Consider the following 22,179-nt stretch of genomic DNA (forward strand, 5'->3'; position numbering starts at 1 on the left):
TAGAAATTTCAGGGTGTTTGTGAAATTCCCTCTTTAAAAGATAATCTTGCGGAGTGGTAACTCCCACTGAAATCTGGGAATCATTTATGACTCATCTACTTTAGAGACAAGATGAGGCCCTTTTCCCACTCTTCCACTTCCACTGGTTTTATTGATTGTTCATTTTTTTTAAAAAAAAAAAAAAAAAAAATTCTTTATGCTATATTGGTTTAAAAAGAAAAAAAAAAACCCCTAAGAAAATGGTATATTTTAATAAATAATTGAAATGAGTTTAAAATAATATATTAAAATAATTTATAATTTTTTTTTTCTACCTTTTATCACTATTTTCTTCCCCTTGTTTTTTTTTTCTGAAAATTAAATATAACCTCTCTATCTAGTCTCTTTCCTCTGCATTTTCCTCTTTTCTTTGAAATGGATGGAAACAACATCCATATTGCAAAACTAACCTCCCCTTTTAACAACAAAAATGCCCCTCTTTTATCCCTCTTCAACACATGACTATTCATCTCCCCTTAACTTTAAATTAGCATTTCCTTCTCTCATTCACATGCTTTCAATTTCTACTATTGAAATCAAATTAGCACTCAAACCCTAGAAAACCTTTTTTTGCTTCTAATTCTCTCTCTTGATTCAGACCATCAACTTTTTCTTTGTTTTTTTCCTCTTCACTTCTCTTTCACTTTTGATTCAAATTTGTATTTCCTGTTTTTAATTGTCTCACACCTTATTTTTTTTCAAGTAGGGAACAAAAAATGGTTCCTTGAATAGTCACAAACCAAAGAGGATAAAAAATGAAAAGTAGAAGAAAGCAACTATCTTAGCGGTAAGCAAAAGAGGAAAATGAATCTACTAAGTCCATAAGTAAGTCTTTATTTTCTAAAATTTTTAAATTTTTAGGGATTATGTATTATATATGTTCCAAATTATTGAATTAATAATATATATCACTTATGATTTGTATGATAATGTTCAAAAATATGTTTTCTTACTTTTGTGAAATATTTTATTGATTAAACATATATATATTGTTTGAAATTAAGTTATAATATAGTGTAGACGTATTAGTCTTCTACTTTGATATTTGTTTTTATTTTATGAATGTTAATTTTGATTATAGGTGTTTCATGAAGTGGTGATTGTGGAATGTTCTTAGTCATACATGTAGAATACTCGATGCATGACCATCAATTCAAGATTCTAACCAATGCCCCTATCGACTGGTTTTGAAAGAAAATGACAACATAATTGTTTAACTTAAAGAATTTACCTATATAATGAGTTCATAAATTACTGAGAGTTGGCTCTTAATTTGGAGGAATTTTACTAGATGTTCGAAGTTTTAGTTTTTGAATGTAGTTTGATATGTTAAAAACATATTTCAACCTAAATGAATATTTTGATTAGAATATTATACTTTTTTAGTTTAACACTTTATATATTGTTGATAAATACTTAACTCATTAGTTTTTGTTAATTGAGGTGAATAGTTTGATTTATAGAACTTAACTTAATAATTCTTTCTAAATGAATTATAATTATAATTAAATTCAAGTGAAATTTTAGATTCAAAATTTAACTACAATTAAGTCCAAGTAACTATTTTGATTTTGAGAACTTAACTCTATACCTCTTTGTAAATAAAAATCATAATTAAATTCAAATACAATTTTTAATTAAAAATTTAACCATATAGGTAAGCATTCTAATTTTAGAGAACTTAACTTAATGTCTTTTTTTTTTTTTTTTTTGTAAATGAAATTTAAATCAACCATAATTTAAGTTCAAGTGAATATTTTGATTGACAACTCTAGTTAACTTCTTCATAAAGTATAACTTAACCATAGTTAAATTCAAGTAGATATTTTAATTAAAAACTTAACCCTAATTAAGTTATTTGTGAATGAAACTTAATGATAATTAAGTGAATATTATGATTGAGAACTTAACCTTAATTAAACTTTTCATAAATAAAACTTAATTATAGTTAAATAGTTTAGGTAAATATTTTGATTAAGAACTCAACGTTAATTGAGTTTTTTATTAAAGAAATACTACCATAGTTAAGTTTAGATGAATATTTTGATTGAGAATTAACTTACCAACAATACATGAGATTCCTTACCATCTTTTGAACCGGTTGTATAGATAAAGCTTTTCAATTTTTTATTTTTTATTTTTTTACTGTTTTTCATGTCCATTAGCACAAGTGGAAGCCCATTTCTTTTCTTTCTTTTTTTTTTTCTTTCTTTCTTTTTCTTTTCTCTCTTTCTTGTTAAGATAAGAAAATAAAGTAAAAAAAAATGTGAGGTGACAATGAGGGAAAGTAATAGTTGGAGGAAACAAAAAAAGGGCAATGGATTATTTTATTGTCTTTGAAGGAAGGTTATTTTCACAAATATGACTATTATTTTAACCATTTTAACCAAATAATTTTTTTTTTTTTGTGCCTTTTCTTCAAAAGCAAACATGATCTAACCCTCTCAAGGTGTAGCCCTAATTAAAACTATTATAAATAAGTTAGGACTATTGGAAACAATTTCTATTTTAATTAAATAAAAATAAAATAAATGATTTTTGGTGTAACCATCCATATCTATAGACGTGAGGCATATTTTTGGTGTGATAACTACCCTTAGTTTTCTTCGATGGGAATAAGAGAAAAAAGATAAGGATATACTGTAATTCTAGAGGAATAAGGGTCCCTAGATTATAAGAATCGGTCTCTGTAATTTTCATTAGTGTATGTGCATAAAGTCTTTAAAGGATTAGCCAACGAATACTTATTTTGTATGAATCTAATTGTCATGAATGTAGGTACGCTCTTGGACTTTCATTTTATTACTTGCAATTATAAAGATTATTCCAACAAGGACACAATATCTTTCTTCTTTCATTTTCTTTACCAACTAATACCAATATAAAAAATCTTCAAATGTGATCTTTCTTTAAATTATGTGTTCTTGTGAATTGTTTTTTTACTTCTCTATATTTTTTTATTAAACAAATATATTTCAAACCAAGCAACACTTAAAACAAAAAATTTATTAATTTTTAAAAACAATTTGAAACTCAAATTCAATTTGTATTAGAAAGTGATAGAACTTAAAAACAATCAAATTAAGGCTAAAAAGTCGAAGACAAATTCATTTTGAATGTTTTGCTAGTTTTTTTCTTTGCATACGATTATAATTTCATTATATAAATAAATTTTAAATTAGGCAAAACTTAGAATATATGTGCCAATGGAAGTGTTAATGTAAACTTATTAAAGCAAGAACATAAAAATAAAACAAACCATATAAAAGGTACATCAAGTTTTAACATAGTTTGGCTAATTATGCCTACTTTCACTAATGAGAAAGATCATTCCATTATATGATAAAAAAAAAAAAAAAAAATACTACTATTGGTCCCTTTGTATCTCCACCCTGAACTATGAGTTCTTTTGTTTCATTATGTGTTTTTTTCTTCCTTACATCTACACCTTAGTGAGTCCTCTTACTTTACCGGGTGTCTCGCTCTTTTTCACATCTCTCTCTCATAACTTTTTTCCCTTCGATCTAAAATATTTATAGAGATATTCTCACTAACTATAAGGAATCTAATAACAATCACATATAAAGTTACAAAATATTCTATATAATATTCTTTTTACAAAAAAATATATGTATTTTAAATTGGAATTTGAGACACCTTCCCAACAATCTCCACCCTCTATTAAATTCCATTGAAGCAATTTTCCATCTTTCTATGATTTACCATTTCCTTGTGCGTTGCTTTCCTCGTGTGCCATTGTTCCCTTCATGCACTACATTTTTGTCCCACACCACAATCTTCTCATTTCTTGTATTATTAATGATAGAAAAATTTAGTCCACCTTCAATTAAAATTCTTTCTGTAATCTTCTTATGTACTCTAATCTCTTTACTCTTCCTGAAATCTTTAAATAAGATTCTTTAGGACATCTTCAATCAAAGTTTTTCACCAAGGCTCTCCTAGACATCTTTAACCAAAGCTCTAATACCATTTGTGGTGTCAACTGATGCGTCAATGTAAACATATTAAAGGAATAACACAAAAATAAAGCAAACCACACAAAAAATACACAAGATTTTAATGAGATTTGACTAATCATGCTTACCTCCATCGATGAGAGAGAACATTTCATTATAGAAAATATTATGGAGAACATAAAAATAGATACAACTATTAGGTCCCTTTGTATCTCTACCCTAAATCATGGGCCCTATTGCTTCACTAGGTATCTTTTTCTTCCTCACATCTACACCTTAGTGAGCTCTTTTGCTTTATCAGGTGTCTCTTGCTCTCACATCTCTATCCCATCTCTCACTCACAACTTTCCCCCCTCATAACCTATTAATTGAAATCCTACTTATAAGTGGTATTCTATCTCCGTTTAAATAATTTTTACTACATTTCCATCATCACTTAAATTATACAAACATTAAAATGAATAAGAAAATAAATGAGATGTTCATTCTCACTTTTCAATCACACATACCAAACATAACCTTATAGGCATTTGATTAGAAGCCATAAAAAATATATAATTTGAAGATAACAAGAATTTTCAAAGAGGAAAAAAAATACCAATTTTGTTTTGTTGTTTAAATAAGAGAAAAATAGAATGAAAATAAATGTGAAATATGACAAAAATTAAGAATAATTTATTCAATCAAACTTAACTATTTTTATATCTTTCTTATAAGGTGATTGGTAAATCAACTTAATGATTTAATACTTTCTAATTCATTAATTAAATTAAATATGCTTGGTAAAATAACTTGATGGCATAACTTAAAGTAAAAAAATAACTTTAAGTATTAAATTAAAATAGTTAATTTATTTTTAATTTCAAATATTTTTTTCATTATTTATTAATGTTTAATAAGAATATATTCTACAACTATGAGTTTACACTTACAACTCATTTTTTATAATAAATATTTTTGTAAGTAACTATGCATCTACAATATTTCTAATTAAATATTTAACAAATAAATTTATTACTTATTATTAACGAAAACATAAATATTAGCTAAAAGTAATGAGTAAATACAACCTTAATACTCAAAGTAAAAAATAAATAATAAATTTTAAATCAACAATTTAAAATGAAACCAAGGTATAAGAATAACAACTGACTCATAGCACAAACAAATAGGATCCAAAGGTGTACACATGATACACCTGATTGATCCGCAAAGTATATTTTGCTTACTATAACGGGACCCACAATGCTATCACGAGTTCAGCAATAGTTTGATTACTCACACCTTCGTAATCCAATCCCCAAAGAGAAGCAAAGAAACATCTTCACAAAGATTGGGGAGGAGAAAAAAGGGCGAGATAAAAGGTTAATAATTTACCAAGCAGAGAAGGCCAAAGGTTGATCTCACAGCAACCAAGAGTTAACAGAGGAACCAAAGAGCATTATTTAATCTGAGGCAGCAATGATCATTTTTAGAATCAATCATCTTCTCGATATCAATAATGATTGTGTCCAAGATGCCTGTTTTCTAAAAGGGCTCTTAATGACTCCTGATGAATGAGATGATAATCTATCAGAACTGTATCTTTGCGCTTTCTTGGCAGATTACCAGGTCCAAGAATGAAAGCAAGAATAACTCATTTGGATGCATACAGAGTGCAAGTGTTTGATACCACAAAGTTCAAACCTAAACACAATCATGAATGTTAATGACATTGGAATGCATGGGTTGCATAAAAATCGATAGCAGTTGCATAAAGAATGAAGCAGTCGATATGGTACAATTCTGTTATTCTTCCTCTATGCAATAATAGAAGCCAACGTCGTATATGCAACAGCGAAACCATGCCACTGAAAATTTTGAGAGAGTGCTTCTAAAATGCAAGTCAATTACAACCATTATTAATGTTAATGAGATTTAGAATTATACTGATCCTTACGAATGCTTTGCCAGAAGTGCTGAGCTCTCCACCAATATCAGAGACTGGAAGGCCCTGTTTGGGAAGGATAAGACTGAAATACGTAAGCAATGGCACATGGAAAGATATGCAATTATCATTGAATACATTTTCCATGGATGGAGCAATACACAGCATGACTGAAAAGAGACCTACCTTTTGCACTCATCCAAATGTATAGTAATAATCAACATGGATAACCTAAAGAAATACTCAAAGATTACAGCAAATATATAAATGCATAAGGATGATATAGTTCATGGAACCAGGGGAGAAATAGTCTTTGAGAAAGAAGGAATTGTTATCCCAATAACATGTCTTTGTGATGGTAAGCCATTCCCAGCATCTTCACAAGCTTAGCTGATCTCCTCCTCCATGCTTAAAATAGTGACGGAAGAAATATAAGTAGGTGTAGTGGTTGACATCATTTTAGATGTAAAATAAGGTTTAGCAAGCGACACAAAACCTAAGAATCAAGAATTATGAAATGTTTAACCTCCTTGAATAAAAAAGGAGAAAAGCTAAAACATAACATAGTACAAAAAAAGCAAGCAAAGAGGGCAGATGACAATGCTTGGTTTATATAGTATACTGAAACATAATAATCCAAGGAAAGATAAGATCTTATTTGGCTTACCAAGTCCAATCTCATCTTCAATATTCCATCTTTCAGGTATTTTCAGTCAAGGTTGTGAACTCCTAAATAAAGATTTATATCCAAACAACCCATAACACAAATTTCTATGATTTATTGTTCCTTTTATCTTCTTAAATTTGACATATACAGTTAGCAATCAAGAGAAACATGTTTCCAGAAGATATGAGTTCACTACAAACTATTAATTTGTGAGGAGAATTGGGAACCTTCTATTGGTAATTTGAAGGATCCACATACTATACATACTAATAGAAGAACAGAGGATTCCATGACTGATCATAAACAAATTCCACTGAAAACACAACAAACTTTTTATGATTCAGAAATGGGCACTCAAACTGCCATTAAATCTATATATATTCATAGATTTTGAGAACAAGGCTTTATCATGGAAAAAAACCATTAACCTCCCCTAACATTTGGTGAAATTAAGAAAACATCCCTGACTTTTGAAATGAAATGCTAACCCTCTAATGAGATTTTTCAGATCTAATAAATAATGAAAGTGACGCAAATAACTCTCAAATAGATGAATATGACATCCAATTGAATATAAATATATTTTATAAGTAATATAAAAAAAATGTATTTTCATCTCAACAGATATGTGAATACATAAAATAAACTTAAAATATCAACTCAAGGTTAACAACTCCAACTAAATTCAACCAACCCAATTCTAATAGTAATCATAACCACAATCAGAATCATAAGAACAGTAGTATTCGTCATGCCAAATAGAAAGCTTAGAACCCCCAAGCTTGAATGCATTAATATGCGAGGCAAGATTCAATAACTCGTCATCACCCTCAAAACCTATACAGTCCCTAATGTCTAAAAGCTCAAGTTTATTGCAACCTTGCAATATCATCACCAGACTCTTCCGCTCAATGAATGTTCCCCTTAAAATCAAGTACTTAATGTTAGGCAGTGACACAATGGCTGACACTTCATTTTCCCAAACTTCAGAGTCAATAACACTTAGCCCAAAAAAGTTCTTGCAATGGCAGCTGATTTGGTGTAGGATTTCTTCCAAGTTAGAGGGTCTTTCAAGTCTCAACTGTTCTAGATTTCTCCACTTGCTTATTAATTCTGGAATAATGGCTGATTCTCTCTTAAGTAGATCATTGGGCAGCTCCAAAACTTTCAGTGCAGGACACCTGAAAACAACAATTCATTACAGAGTTATTTCTAGAATTTCTTCGGTGCAAGGAAGACAAGCTTTAAAGTGGTGAATGCTTTCAATAGACGAGTCTTAACTACTTTATTTGAGTACATGACCTTGCCACACAATTTTCATACTTCTTTTAGTCACATTTTCAAAACTTCAAATACTGTTGATAAAATTTGAAGGTTTGACTAAAGAAGTATGGGGAACCATAATAATATATCCTTCTCTAAATGCTTAAATTATGTGATTTGAGTGCCTACACATTGTGAAACTTCTGTTCATTTTCCTCTTTTTTGGCAAAGTGATCATATCTTATTAAACTAGCTAGCTAAGGCATCCATGGAAGGTAATCAGTAGAAAATATATGAAATAAGATGATTCTACTCTTCATTCCTTTTTAGTTAATTAGGTTTTCAGAAATAACACCATTCAAATGCAAATCTATAAAATAATCAAAAACCACTATATGGTGAGTATGGTCCACTGAACAAAATGAAGTAAAAATTACCTCACTGCAATTAGAAAATTCAACCAAATTTACAACGGTGAAATTTTTTTAGAAATTTCTGATACTCAATTGGATGGCTAAACTTTAATCAAATTGATTTAATTTGAAACACTTAAAGAGTTTGCCTATTTGCAAAAGTTCCACAGCAAAATAAGCTTCTTGATATGTAAGATTTTGCCAAATACAAAATAAAGGTCATGGTGTTTTCTTTTCCCCTCGAGGAACATGGTTTAAAAAACATGCAACTCAGTATTAATTGTTTTTCATATGTTGGTTGCTACTGGAAAATATCAAACAGCTAAACCAACTTAACCATATGCTGGTTGGTTATCTGGGAGAAGAAATTAAAAAAAAAGAAAGGGACCTAACTTTAATTAGTCAAGTCACTTGAGGCACAGAAACAATCCCTAATAGCATATACGGTGAAGAGGATGGTTGACTTAGAAACATGAACTATAAGAGAATGAAGGTTGTGATGTTGAAAAAGAAGTTGCCAGTAATAACATCCGTAAATGAATTTCTAGGAAGATTGTACTTCTGGAAAATAGAGAATCTGTAAGGTTTTGGAACAGTGCTTAAATAAAAATGGTAAAAACTTATCATATTGGGAATATTTTCGTTGTGTCTCATATTTATATTGGTTCTAAGAATAGCAATAAAATCCTAAATACCAACAGCGTATTTCATTGGATGTGGAATTTGTAATTTAGTTATTGACTTCAAAATATTGGAAATAAAAGGGAAGGGGTCGAGGGGGTGTGGGTGGTGGGTGTTGAAGAAGGATGTAATATTCAATGACAGCAGAAAAACTAATGTAGAAGGTTAAAAGTTAATGTAATACAGTTTCTTTCTACCTCAAAGTAAAATGGAATTGATGTAATCTGTATCAGTATCTCAAATATGTTGTGTGACTGTCTTTTATTTTCTCTTTCTTTGCTTTTATTATTAGTCCACTATGTTTGTGTGATATTTAGGTCTAAGACAGATTCTATACATAAAGCACAAGGTAAGATATATCATCAAGTAAAGAAAATACATGTATCGGATTGCATTTCAAGTATATAAAATGATGGAAAAATAGGGATTTTATATAAAATGAAATATCATTGAAACTTCAATACAGGAATATTTTTACAAAAATTTTAAGCAAAGTATGCATGACCGAACACATTAAGAAAATGAGAAATCAGTTCTTTTAGTTTCTTTTTTTTTCCTTCTTTTGATAGGCAATAAAAGAGATATATTATTAGTACCTTAAAAAGAGCACAACAAAGTACACATGATATATACAACATGTGTTAAAGGACAAAACAAGGAAAGAAAAAACAAAAAACAACCTCACTCCCCTTACATCAAGCACAACCAATCTACAAATCTTATCATGGATATTGATTGATGGTCTATGTATGGCTTAATCCATTCCAAGAAACTGGCCATAAAAGAGTATTTAATAGCTTGATCTGACCGTTCAGCATCCTCAAATGACCTCCTATTTCTCTCCTTCCAGGGAGTCCAAACATACATAAGGGGGTGACTTCCAAGCTCTCTTCCCCACAAAAGAACCATGCCAACTTAGAACGTTCTCTTTAACTGAGTAGTGAATCACCCATGTCACACCAAACAGAGAGAAGGCTAGTTGCCACAACATACTTGTCATGCCTCACTTTACAGCAGTTGGAATATGTAGCAGATCTCTTCTTGCCATTCTATGGACTTTATGCAGTGAAAGAGAAGGATACATGATATTCCCTTATAAACCTTGCAGTTAGAAGTACACTAGCAGAACTCTTGCTACAATTGGTTAGGGACCTCATGCAGTAACAGAAAAGGATCCATTAATTTGAAATTCCTATATATCTTTTTAGTGAAGTGGCAGTATCATCATAAAATAAATAAATAAATATAAAAAGAAAAAAAAAAAAACTCTTCCTGAATTAGTATAACAAGGATGCTTCTAGGACATAGGATCAACAATAGCTTTCTATTAGTCTTTCATATAGAACTCATTCAATTCCCAAAGTGGTTCAACATGGGTAAATAGTAGGATGCAACAGGAAATTATCATCAAATAAAATAAAATTATGCACACACATCATTCAGACTCTTCTTACTTAAATGGAACATGAAGATGGATGAAAAACTAGGCACTTAGCAAAGCATGATGCATAATTAAAAATATCACATATGTAATTGACTTCATATTAGAATTTTTTAGTAATTTAGATGACTTACTCATCAGCAGCGTACTCCAATGCCTCTTTTGTGCAGTAATCGGGGAGCACCAAGGCAGTAGCCAATCTATTGCTACGACGAACTATAGAATTTATGAATGAAGTGACAGAGAAGGGTCCAATACTTTGATATACCTCCATGAACCTTTTCATAACCATCTGTTCAAAGTGAGGAAAAACAAGACGCTTCCAGCACACAGGATCGAGGCTCACTTTGTACCACGACTTGCATACATATGGAACTGCAAATAGTAATGAATCCATTTCCACTCTTCCAAGCACATTCACCAAACAGTCCATGTTCAATTCCACCGATTTTTGTTCTTCCATCTGTACAAATGATAAATAACAAGTCACCTCTATTCCATCCATTGACCCGAAAGTTTATATATCAAGTCTACTCACACTAAGGGGTTGTTTGGAAAATCAATTTAATGACTTAGTAACTTAATTTAAATCATTAAGTGAATTAAGTACATTTAGTAAAATAATTTAAAATTAGCATAATTTAACTTAGAGTCCCTTTAAGTCATTAAGTATTAAGTTTTACCGAACACCCTTTATTGCTAAGATTTATAAAAAGGCATGCTCATGCAGCTCATGATTAGTAGAGAAGGTGACTAACTGATTTTAAGACATGTCTAAAGCAGTAGAAAAGAGAATCAAAATGAAAATCTATTCTATTTTCCATTCATCACTGTGCTTGAATTACTTACAATAAGAGGAATGAAAAATTCATTCCTATAGAGTTCCTAGGTATCTATGAGACCTAGTTCAGTAGACTAGCTCATAATTTTCAAAGAGTGGGCAAAGGGTCAACTGGGTTTAACCTCATTTTGGTCATTTATCTACCTGCTATTTTCCAAAAATTCCTACTTGTTATAAGGTTCTTAAAGCCTGAGATAAGATTATAATTTGGTTAATTTCCTAATAAAGTGAAACTTAGGCTATGTTTGGTTAGAAAGAAAATAGAAAGGAAAAGCAAAAAAAGAAAAAGCTAAGAAAAATAAAAAAATAAATTTAAATTCAATAAAACAGAAACAGAACATCAAGGACACTCGACACGCTCAAAGAAACCGCAATGAAAAGATTTGAAAGGAAGTTTAAAAAAAAAAAAAAATTCCTGGAAAAGAGAGATTCCCAAAATAAGCTGAAACGGAATTTTTCGCTAAAAGTTGAAAAAGGAAACAGAAATTCAAAAAAATAAAAAAGAAAATAAAACAGAGCATCATAAAAGCGGACAATCACGACAAACAGCAACCTGGAAGAGAACAAATTTAAAACAAAATAGATGGCAGAAGTTGCAGAATAATTTCAAAAGGATATAATTTAGGCAAGATTGGAAACGAAAAGTTGAAAAAAATATCCCAAGAAAAGAAAATTATGAAAAGAAATCGACAATTACGATAAAAACAATATTTCAGAAGCAATACTATTTGAAAATAAAATAAAATTGCGAAATATTTTTGAAAAAGTAAATTTGCAAAACAATTTTGAAAAGATAAAAGGCTGAAATCCGGAAAAAACAAGAAAAGTAAAAGAACCAATCAAAGTAAGAAGAAAAAAGCCAGTAAGAAAAAGAATTTGATTTGGACTTACCTTGGATACAGAGGCGGGCTTGAATGGAGGAGAGGCCCTGTGGTAGTCGTTTCACCAATGGAATAGCCATGACTAGGGTTGTAGCAGCGCATTTATTGAGGTAAGAGCATTTGATCTGGACTTTTGTTTCTCACACTATTGCACCACCGCCTCACGGATGGGCTTATTATTTATACATTTAAATTAAAATAGATGATAATTTTAATATTAAATATATTTTAAGACTATTTATCGTAATATTATTATAAAATAATATATAATGTAATTTAAAATATACATTTATAAAATTTATATTTTTTTATCGATTTAAAAGATATTATTATCAAATATGATAAATTATATATATCAATTTTTAAATAAAAATGCCTTAAAAATATATTTTTTATATAATTTTTTAAAATTTTCTTAATATTTTCAAAATTTGTATTAATTTTTATATCATCAATATTTTTTTTGTTAAAATACATATTGATATATTTTTTATATATTCATAAAACTTAAATATCGATATATTTATAATTATCTATATTTTCATTCTTAATCAATAGTCACACCAGCTTTTTACATTAGCGTAGAACCCTATTTTTAAGCCAAGTGTAATGGTTTGGTGTTATTATTTTATTATTACTCTTTTATTTTTATAAGTTGAAACAAAGGGTATTTCATGAATCACCCGGGAGCGGAATTTATTCATTTTTTGAAGTAGGGAGGGGGGGCCTCCTCATGCGTGAAAGCAGCTGCATGGGACGCGTAGCAAGAGAGGATGGTTGGCCATGGTGGTGGGTGGAGATGACGGATTGGCGGAATGGTGCACAGTGGAGCTGGTAATGGCTTGCTGCAGAAGATAGAAACAGGCGGGTTGGATATAGGGGGATCTGGAGCATAGTCAGTGGGAAGGGAACGAGAAAGAGAGGAGAATCAGAAGATCCATTCGACCTTATTCTTTTAGTCCAGGTATGGTTTCTGCTTTTTTTAATTTTCCCGTTTTGAACTGTTCTCCTTTGTTTCTTGTCATTTGTGGATTCCTTTGACACTTGAAGACTACTTGTGCATTTTTATTTTTCGTTTTGGAATGTTTTGAGTGTAGATTCATCACTGCATTTGTTTTTTTTTTGGAGATCATGCCCATGTTTTTTTTTTTTGGTTCCACCCAAACCCCTCCCATTGACATCTGTGGAATGGGGCGAGGCTTAACGGCTTTCTTTTTATATGTATGTACATTTCTTCTCGTATTTTTATCCTTATGAGGAAATGTTCCATTCAATTTCCACAAGAGAAATAATTGTACGATCATCAAGGGGCTTGTCTGAACCAAGAACCTTGTCTAAAAACTTAATGGCATGATGGTACAGTGAGGAATGTTTGTAGCAATTCAATTGTCCAATTTGAGTATGGAGTGAAGACTAGAATAAACCCCCAACGTTTCTTCCCTGCTGGTGGGCTTGTCGGTGTTTTAGCTGCTACAACCATGTCAAATCCTGCATACAAAGCTGTTCTTGATTCTTCTCCAAGCAGTAATTCCTCATGGGAGCTGATAAGGAAATCTTGCTCTGTCAAGTCAACTTTAAGAATGATCTTATTGATCGGCGTGTTATTTTATACTTGAATGACTGTGATTCGGAGAGAAACTGAGAGAAAACAGAGGAAAGAAATGGAGTATCCTCAGGGCATTAAGCGAATGGTTATTGTGGGTATGGCAGAGAGGTGCATTGGAGAATGGGCTTGTTTTTTTCTTTTCATTTGTTTATTCCTTATGGACTTGCTGTACACGTTTGGTGGTCATTTCCTTTTTATTATTATTGTTATTACTTCCTTAGTTTTCTCCGATTTCTTATGTCAAAGATTTCATTTCCAAAATTGAAATTTTAATTTCAAGATAATTTTTCAAGACTCCAATATTAATTTAATTTCTCAAAGCTCCAATTTTAATTTAATTTTTCAAAAACTCTCATTTTTTTTTAAAAAAATTTAGTTTTCAAAACTTTGACTTCCTGAAATTTAATTATTTTCAAATTTAATTTTCTTTTATTAAAATAAAAATAAAATTCCGTCTTTAAATAATTTTTTTAAAATTTCCATTTTCAAATTTAACTTCCAAATTTAATTTTCAATCTAAAAAATTCCACTATTCACGTTCATTCATTCGTTTAAACATTATTTTTGTTATTATTATTATTTCACATTTATTTATTTATTTATTTTAAAAAATTCTAATCATTAAAGTTCAATTCTTCAAAAATCAGACTTTCAAATTTAATCTTCAATCTCATAAATTCCACTATTCACTTTCGTCCGTTTAAAATATTATTTTGGTCATTATTATTATAATTCCATTTATTTGTTTATTCATTTCTTTTAAAAATTCAAATCATTAAAGTTCAATTCTTAAAAAATTAGACTTTCAAATTTAATCTTCAATCTCATAAATTCCACTATTCACTTTTGTCCATTTAAAATATTATTTTGGTCATTATTATTATAATTCCATTTATTTATTTATTCATTTCTTTTAAAAATTCCAATCATTAAAGTTCAATTCTTCAAAAATCTGACTTCTAAAATTAATTTTCAATATAAAAAATTTCACTATTCACTTTCGTTCGTTTAAATATTATTTTGGTCATTATTATTATAATTCCATTTATTTATTTGTTCATTTCTTTTTAAAAAATTCCGATTATTAAAGTTCAATTCTTCAAAAATCTGACTTCCAAAATTAATTTTTCATCTAAAAAATTTCACTATTCACTTTTATTCGTTTAAATATTATTTCTGTTATTATTATTATTATTCCATATTTATTCATTTATTTCTTTTTAAAAAAATTCCAATCATTAAAGTTCAATTCTTCAAAAATCTGACTTCCAAATCTTATTTTCAATATAAAACATTCTACTATTCACATTCATTTGTTTAATGGTTATTTTCGTTATTATTATTCCATTCATTTACTTATTCACTTATTCATATATTTAAAACCACATTTCTAAATAATCCTTCGAATTTCCAATCTTTAAATTCAATTTCCAATTTCTAAAATTCTAACTTTTGCAATTATTTATCCGATCGTTATTATTTTCGTTATTCTATTCATCTATTTATTCATTTATTCGTTTATTTAAAATTCCATCTCTAAATAATTCTTTAAATTTCCAAAATTCCAATTGTCACATTCATTTGTTTAATCATTATTATTCTCCTTATTATTATTATTTTATTTATTTATTTATTTATTTTTAAAAAATTCTGTCTTTAAATAATTCTTTAAAATTCCAATTTCCAAGTTTAGTTCCCTGAAATTCCAATTTTCTAATTTTCGAATTTAATTTTCAGTTTCCAATATTCCAATTGTCGCATTTATTCAGTTATTTATTTATTATTATCATTATTGTCATCATTTTATTCATTTATTTCTAAAAATTTCGCCTTCGAATAATTTTCAAAATTTCTAATTTTTATAATTCGATTTTCATAGTTTCTACTTCTCAAACAATTATCAATTCTGATTCCTTTCAAATTTTAATTTCCAAAGTCCCAATTTTGTAATTTAATTTTAAAAAAAAAAAATCCCAAAACCTCAAATAATTTTCAAAGCTCCAATTTCTTTCAAATTTGGTTTCCAAAACTCCAATTCTTAAATTTAATTTGCAAATCTCCAATTCTCGAACAAATCTTGAAATTCCAATTTCTTTTAAATTCAATTTCTAAAATTCTCATTCTTACATTTTATTTCTAAAAATCCAATTTTCAAATAATCTTCAAGACTCCAATTTTCAAATAAATTTCAAAAATCCAGTTTTCCTCGAACATTTTTAATTTCTGTTTGGTGATGCATGTGATATGTTTTTGTGCTCTTTATTGTGCATTGATCCCATTTTTTTTTTATGATAGAGCATTGCTCGTTCGTGGTCCAAGTACGCATCTACTCCCATTCTAGTAATTCTGCTTTGATTCCCATATGTGCATGATCAATTTGAGTATCCATTGATTTTCCTATTGATTGCTGCATCAGCTTTATTTTATTAGTAAAGACCCGACTTTAGGGACTTAGAGGGGTGCTAGGGTTTTTACCGTACCTTCCCGATAAGTAACCTAACCCCCGAGCCCGATCCGATTTTTTACCGACCACATTTTCCAAAATAAGGAGTCACGCTTAGGGTTTTCTTTCTTATTTTGTTTACCTTTTTAAAAATAAAACAAAAGTAAGTGACAACTCCAAGTTATTTCTTTTTAATAAATAAAAATCATTTTTAAATAAAAAAAATGGAGCTCGCCATCGAGTGGAAAACGCATGAGCCGAAATGCGAGGGTCCACAATGAGGCTTAATGAAAAGATACTCATTAGACATATTTAGAAGCATTAGACATATTTAACCCTTTTCATTTGCCACAATTCAAACCACTACGTTGTTATTTATTTTTTAATAATGGTATGCCATAAAATGAAATTTGCTAGATGATAGTTTTTTTTTCCTTTATTTGTTTTCTACCTAATGAGTTATATATCTTTTTTTAATTTCATTTAGTTCAATTTATTTAGGTGAGTAACACAACTTTTAAGTGTATTTTAATAAATTCTCAACCATAATCTTTACCCTCCTTTTTTAAGTAAGAGGTACTATGAGAAATAGATTTTTGCTTAAATAAAATTTATTCATAATTAATTTTGTCTTTAATAAAATTATTTTTATAATGTATTTTTCATGGATAAAAACACCTCATAAAACTGGTAGAAATGGAGTTGAGCCATCTAAATCTTCCCTAAATTCTTATATAATAATTAATTTCCTACCTCTATATTAACAATTAAAGGTGATCATTGCACCCATTTATTTTCTTTGTATCTCATTTTTCCTAAACTATTCTTTCATTTTCTACTTAATTTTAATTTTTTCCCATATATCAAGTTACTAAATAAAATATACATCACTTCTTTTTCTATTGATAAGTATCAGTATCTCATCCTGAAAATGAAAAATGTGGCCGTTATAAAAAAATGCGTTTAATGTGAAAAATTGTCCCGCATAATAAGTGAAAGTTTTTTGTGTAGATCAAAAATATTTTTGTAATGTTGTTTTTTATGCATCGCACTAATCAACTAAGCTAATAATTGCACTCATTTGCTTTCTTTGCACCTAATTTTTCTTAAAGTATTCCTTCATTTTCTACTTTTAATTTCCTCCTATATATCAAGTTATTTAATAAAATATATATCACTTTTTTTTCTTCTTGTTTTTTCTAGTGATGAGTATCACCCCAGCTCATCCTGAAAATGAAAAGCAATATTACAGTATAAATAGTGAGTTGTCATCTAAAGGTGGTGGTTGGTATAAAAAATGTATTTAATGTGAAAAATTGGTCACGATGCTAAGTGAAAGTTTTCATGTGGGTCAAAAATATTTTTATAATGTTGATTTTTATGCATGGCTCATGAAATTGGTGTCAGTAGTTGTTCTGTGAAATTGTTGTGTATTAAAGGTGCACAGGGTTAAATAATTTGAATTTTGATGTGTATATATATATATATTCTCAAGTTTGATTTTATTATAAAAAAAACTATAAAAGAAAATAAAATATAATTAAAATTTAAAAATTTATATATTTTTGAAATAAGTAAAGTAAAATTTTAAAAATATATAAAAATAATATATTAATTTTCAACCTATTTTTTTCTTCTATTTTTTTTTTATATTTTTCCTCAAATTTTTCAAAAACCAAATATGGACTAAATTTTCAAATATCATTAATAATCATGTAATTAATTCCTAAATTATTGTTTTTACATTGTTGTGTTACCATGCTTCTAATTTTATTATTTATTATTATTTTCAATAACATAACCTCCCTCTAAAAAGTAAGAAACCACCAAGTTTACTTGACTTGCAAAAAATAAATAAATATATACATTTTTTCTAGAGAATAGAATGACTTAAAAAATAAAAAATAAAAATAAAAATAAAAAGAGTGGAGAGTGGGTTAGTCGAATAACTTGCCTACTAGAACGACCCATCGACATGGAATCCTAGCTAAGCCTATGGCTAATAGGTCATGACGGGCCACCCATTTCACTTGGATGAGCTGGCATGGCATGGCATGAATCTTAACTCGGTTATGTTGGCCTAACATAGTGGCCCACATGAACTACTACAAACTATGTTGTGCCTAGGGATGGCAACGGGGCGGGTTTGTTGGAAATCCCTGATCTTCGACCACCCTTTGTTCATTCTTATTGTTTTCCCTCTTGACCTAACTTTGTTTGGCTAGTATATGAGTAGGAAGAGTCTCAGTCTTTCAAACCTAATATTCGACCACCCTTGAATTTCTTTAAAAAGCTTCTCGCTCCTAAAAGACAAGAACTAGAAGCTAGTAAAGAAGTTGAGATTCTAGCCATAGCTTCCATTTCCTATATTTTAAAGAGGACCTCCCTCGCTAAAAGTATACCAATGAAAGTTCTATTTCAACACCTAAAATTTTTCTTGATGAAATAGAATTTTCATCACTAAAGTATTTTCCCAAGGAAAAATGTCATCATGAAATATAAAAGTTTTGTCTATTAAGTTTGATTATTTCCATAAGGAGCATGAGATAATATCCCAGTTGCATGTACCAAGGACTCCATTGCATAGAGTAACAGAAAGAAAATATTGAACTTTGATAGACATAGTGACATTGATGATTGGTTTTTCAACACTTCTCATATTTGTTTAGGAGATTCCTTGAAGGTTGTATCTTACCTCCATTATTAGGTTGATACCTTTAACTTCAGAGAGATGTGAATATGTTGTAAATTTAGCTTATGATAAATTCGTATATAGGAGTGTCTAACACTCATGTTGAATATAAAGGTAGACTAGTTGGAAGCAAGGTAAGAAGTATATCAGTTTATAGGATATTCAAGAGGGTTTCAGGATTATTAATTTATAGTTAGGATTATCAAAAGGTGTTTATTACTATAAATATCATATTTTTGATGAAAATTATATGATATGTGTGAAACCAAGGTTTGGTTAATCTTGATTTTGATGATAACAAAACAAAGTTTAGAACTAATGATCATATTTCAAGTGTGATTAGGCAAGACGATTTCCAAAGTGGCAATCACAAAGACAAATCAAGCCAAGGAGAAATCATGAAGAAGAAGACCACTTCAAAGAAAAGAGTTTTTCAAGACCAAAGCTTCATAAGATCTCTTTGTAAGGTTGTTGGTGCACTAGGACTTTCATGCATTTCATTCTTTATTTATGCACCAAAATCATCCAAGAGTAATATTGTTTTAAATATCTTAATAATTGGATGATTTCATGTTTTCAATTAAAACCTTGTGTTAAATGATTTTCAAATTTGTGTTAAAGATTTTAAGTTGAAAAAGATTGGGTGTTGAGCCAAAAAAATGGCTCAACCGGTTCAACCGGTTGATCGGTTGTGCTTGTCCGGTCGAGGACCGGTTGAGGGAGGCCAAAAAGTTTCTCTCTCTCCCAATGACCTTCTCTTCCCGGTCAAGGTTGAACCTCAACCGGTTGAGGTCCGATCGAGGTCCGGTTGAGGCCCAACGGTCACTTTCCAAGCATTAAATGCTAACGGCTAGTCAATCGATCGACCCCTAGCTCGACCGGTCGAACCCCCAATGGCTAGTTTGGCTTTTTTCTTCTATAAAAAGGCTACAATCTTCATTGTTTCATGAGCTTAACCTTCCCAAATCTTTCTTGATTATATTTGAGCCTTAGAAGAGTATTTTTGAGTGCACCATTATTTCAAAACTTGCATATCTTTAGTGCACCATTCAATCCTAGTTTTCTTGTATCATTTGAGCTTAAAGTTCTTGTACTAGGATTTTTGTGAGATCTTTTTATTTGTAAATCCTTGAGAGGAAATTGTTCAAGAGAGGGATATCTCTTGAGAAGTGTAAAGGGTACTTGGAGCCAAAAGTCCAAGAAGGTGAATTGGAACCATAATCCAATTGTATTGCTTGAAGGCTTGGTTTGGAAGCCTTGAATTAGTGGAACCTCAAGCTCGGGACTGAAGCCAGAGGAGAGTGAATGTAGGTCGGGTTGCGCCGAACCACTATAAACTCTTGTGCTTGCATTGTCTCTTCCCTACTCTTTAATTTATATGCAATTGTCTTTATATTGCTTATTATATACTTGCATATAAATTGTCTCTTACATTCACTTAGTTTTAAATTTGTAAAAAGAGACCATCACCCTATTCACCTCCCCCTCTAGGGTGATTATCATAGGTTGGATTAGCCTTAAATTCCTAACAATATGTATAAGGCAAACAATGATATAGTTTGGAGAATATTAGAAGATAGTCCTATTATACATAAAATACTATAGATCCAGAGGAATAGAGATACACCATTTTTATTACTTCTAGCACATAAGTACTTCATTATAGTAGGAGGTTTATACCCTACAGATTATACTGAAGCAATGAGTATGTTGGTGCTCATAACTCAGCAAGGAGCTATGAAAGGATAGTTAGAATTCTTGTGATTCTAATGTAGCAGCTTAGTGAATCATGACTACCAAATAACTAATGACATGATTTATGGTAGGTCCTATCCAATATATAATCATACACACTAGTACACTCATTATGAGAAAACTATTCCAATAACCAAGATAAGTCATTCTTCTAATTAAGAAGTAGAGCACTACAATCTCTATCAGACTGCTTAAATTCATGAACCAACTATGAACAATTTACCATCTTGTAAGGAACTTATGACTTAGATCTTCTATACAACTCCTAATATACCAAAGTCATGTACAATGCAAGTGAAAGAGGTGTGAATGCTCAAAATACCCAATGAATGCAAATAGGATAGTAAAAGGAACCAAAATCATAAATAAGTAAGTTTATTAATGAATCTAAATTTTTTTTACATCATATCATGCTTTCTAAGGCTCTATCCTAATAGCAAAAACCTACTGGTTGTTGATGCTTGATTCATGCCCAATTGGTGTCTCAGCTGATTTGTGTTCAGCTGGTGCTCCTTGATTGAGGAAGTGATCAACAAAATTTATACCTATAACACCATACACTAGGGTAGCAAATACAAAGCTACTATAGTATAGTGGCTCTAAGGATCGTTCGCTGGGAATGATTTGCAAGCAATCAAGGATACCAATTCCAAGTGAATTGGTTTTGTTTCATTTCACGGTTAGTTTAAGAAATAAAACACAAACTTTGATTGGTAAAGGTTGAGATTTAAACTAACTAACTTAACAGAAGTTTGGAATAATTTAGGAAGAAAAGCATTCCTTGGAGATTTAGGTTCACTGGGGTGGTTCCTCATGCAAAAGACATAGCTCCGGTCAGATGGTTCATTTCCTCGCATTAGAGATTCAACTTATAGTTAATTCTCTAACCGGTGATGTACAGAGACTCCTTCAATTAGATTTCACTTTAATTCTCTCACTGATGCAACTTGCAATGGTTCATGCCTCTCACGAGCACTTACCATTCAAGGTGATCTTTAACCTTGGACTTCCCTTCACAAACTCGCAAGAGATAACTAATGGATGCCTCCTAAGAGTCCAAAAGCTTACCAAGTGTTGGTAATTCCAGAAAATCCTACCTTGAAGTCACCTACCAGAGGCTCGCAAGGGGTAAACTAGTGCATTTCCACGGTTGGAAATCACTTGCCTTACCAAGTGTTGGCCCAGGTGACTCTAAGATGTTTTAAGTTAACTAAAAACATTGAAATCACTAAAGGATTTCACTTCCTCTTCATTACTAGCTAAAACCACAGAGCTTTGCATTCTTGCACTTGGAACCTTCCCCGGCAACCTTAGCTCCAAGGAATTGGAGGTTTAGTTACTCATTCTCCGGGGAAAACTCCTCAGAGAATTCATAACTTAGAAATAAAATGAAAATACGAAGTGAGAAGGTAAGGCAGTAGAAAGAAAAAGACCTTTACTAGCTTACCAAACGTTTACAGAAGGAACTCCTCTCTGAGAACAGGCTCCCGAGAGGTATTTATATCAAACTAATATAAAACTAATTGTTACATAGATATTTGGTCTTTTTACTA

General features: G+C 30.1%; 1 protein-coding gene across 1 annotated transcript; it reads right to left on the minus strand.

Annotated features, from left to right (window-relative positions):
* Positions 1 to 7,177: 7,177 nt before the first annotated feature.
* Positions 7,178 to 12,303, minus strand: LOC100246886 (F-box/LRR-repeat protein At3g48880). The gene is made up of 3 exons (XM_003632005.4): positions 12,141 to 12,303; positions 10,543 to 10,871; positions 7,178 to 7,791 (listed from the first exon to the last, which is right to left on the minus strand). Exons 2-3 carry the CDS (start codon positions 10,869 to 10,871, stop codon positions 7,311 to 7,313), a joined length of 810 nt encoding a protein of 269 aa, XP_003632053.1. The 5' UTR covers positions 12,141 to 12,303; the 3' UTR covers positions 7,178 to 7,310.
* Positions 12,304 to 22,179: the final 9,876 nt, after the last annotated feature.

Source organism: Vitis vinifera, chromosome 5 (assembly GCF_030704535.1).
Source record: "Vitis vinifera cultivar Pinot Noir 40024 chromosome 5, ASM3070453v1".
Classification (NCBI taxonomy): Eukaryota; Viridiplantae; Streptophyta; class Magnoliopsida; order Vitales; family Vitaceae; genus Vitis; species Vitis vinifera.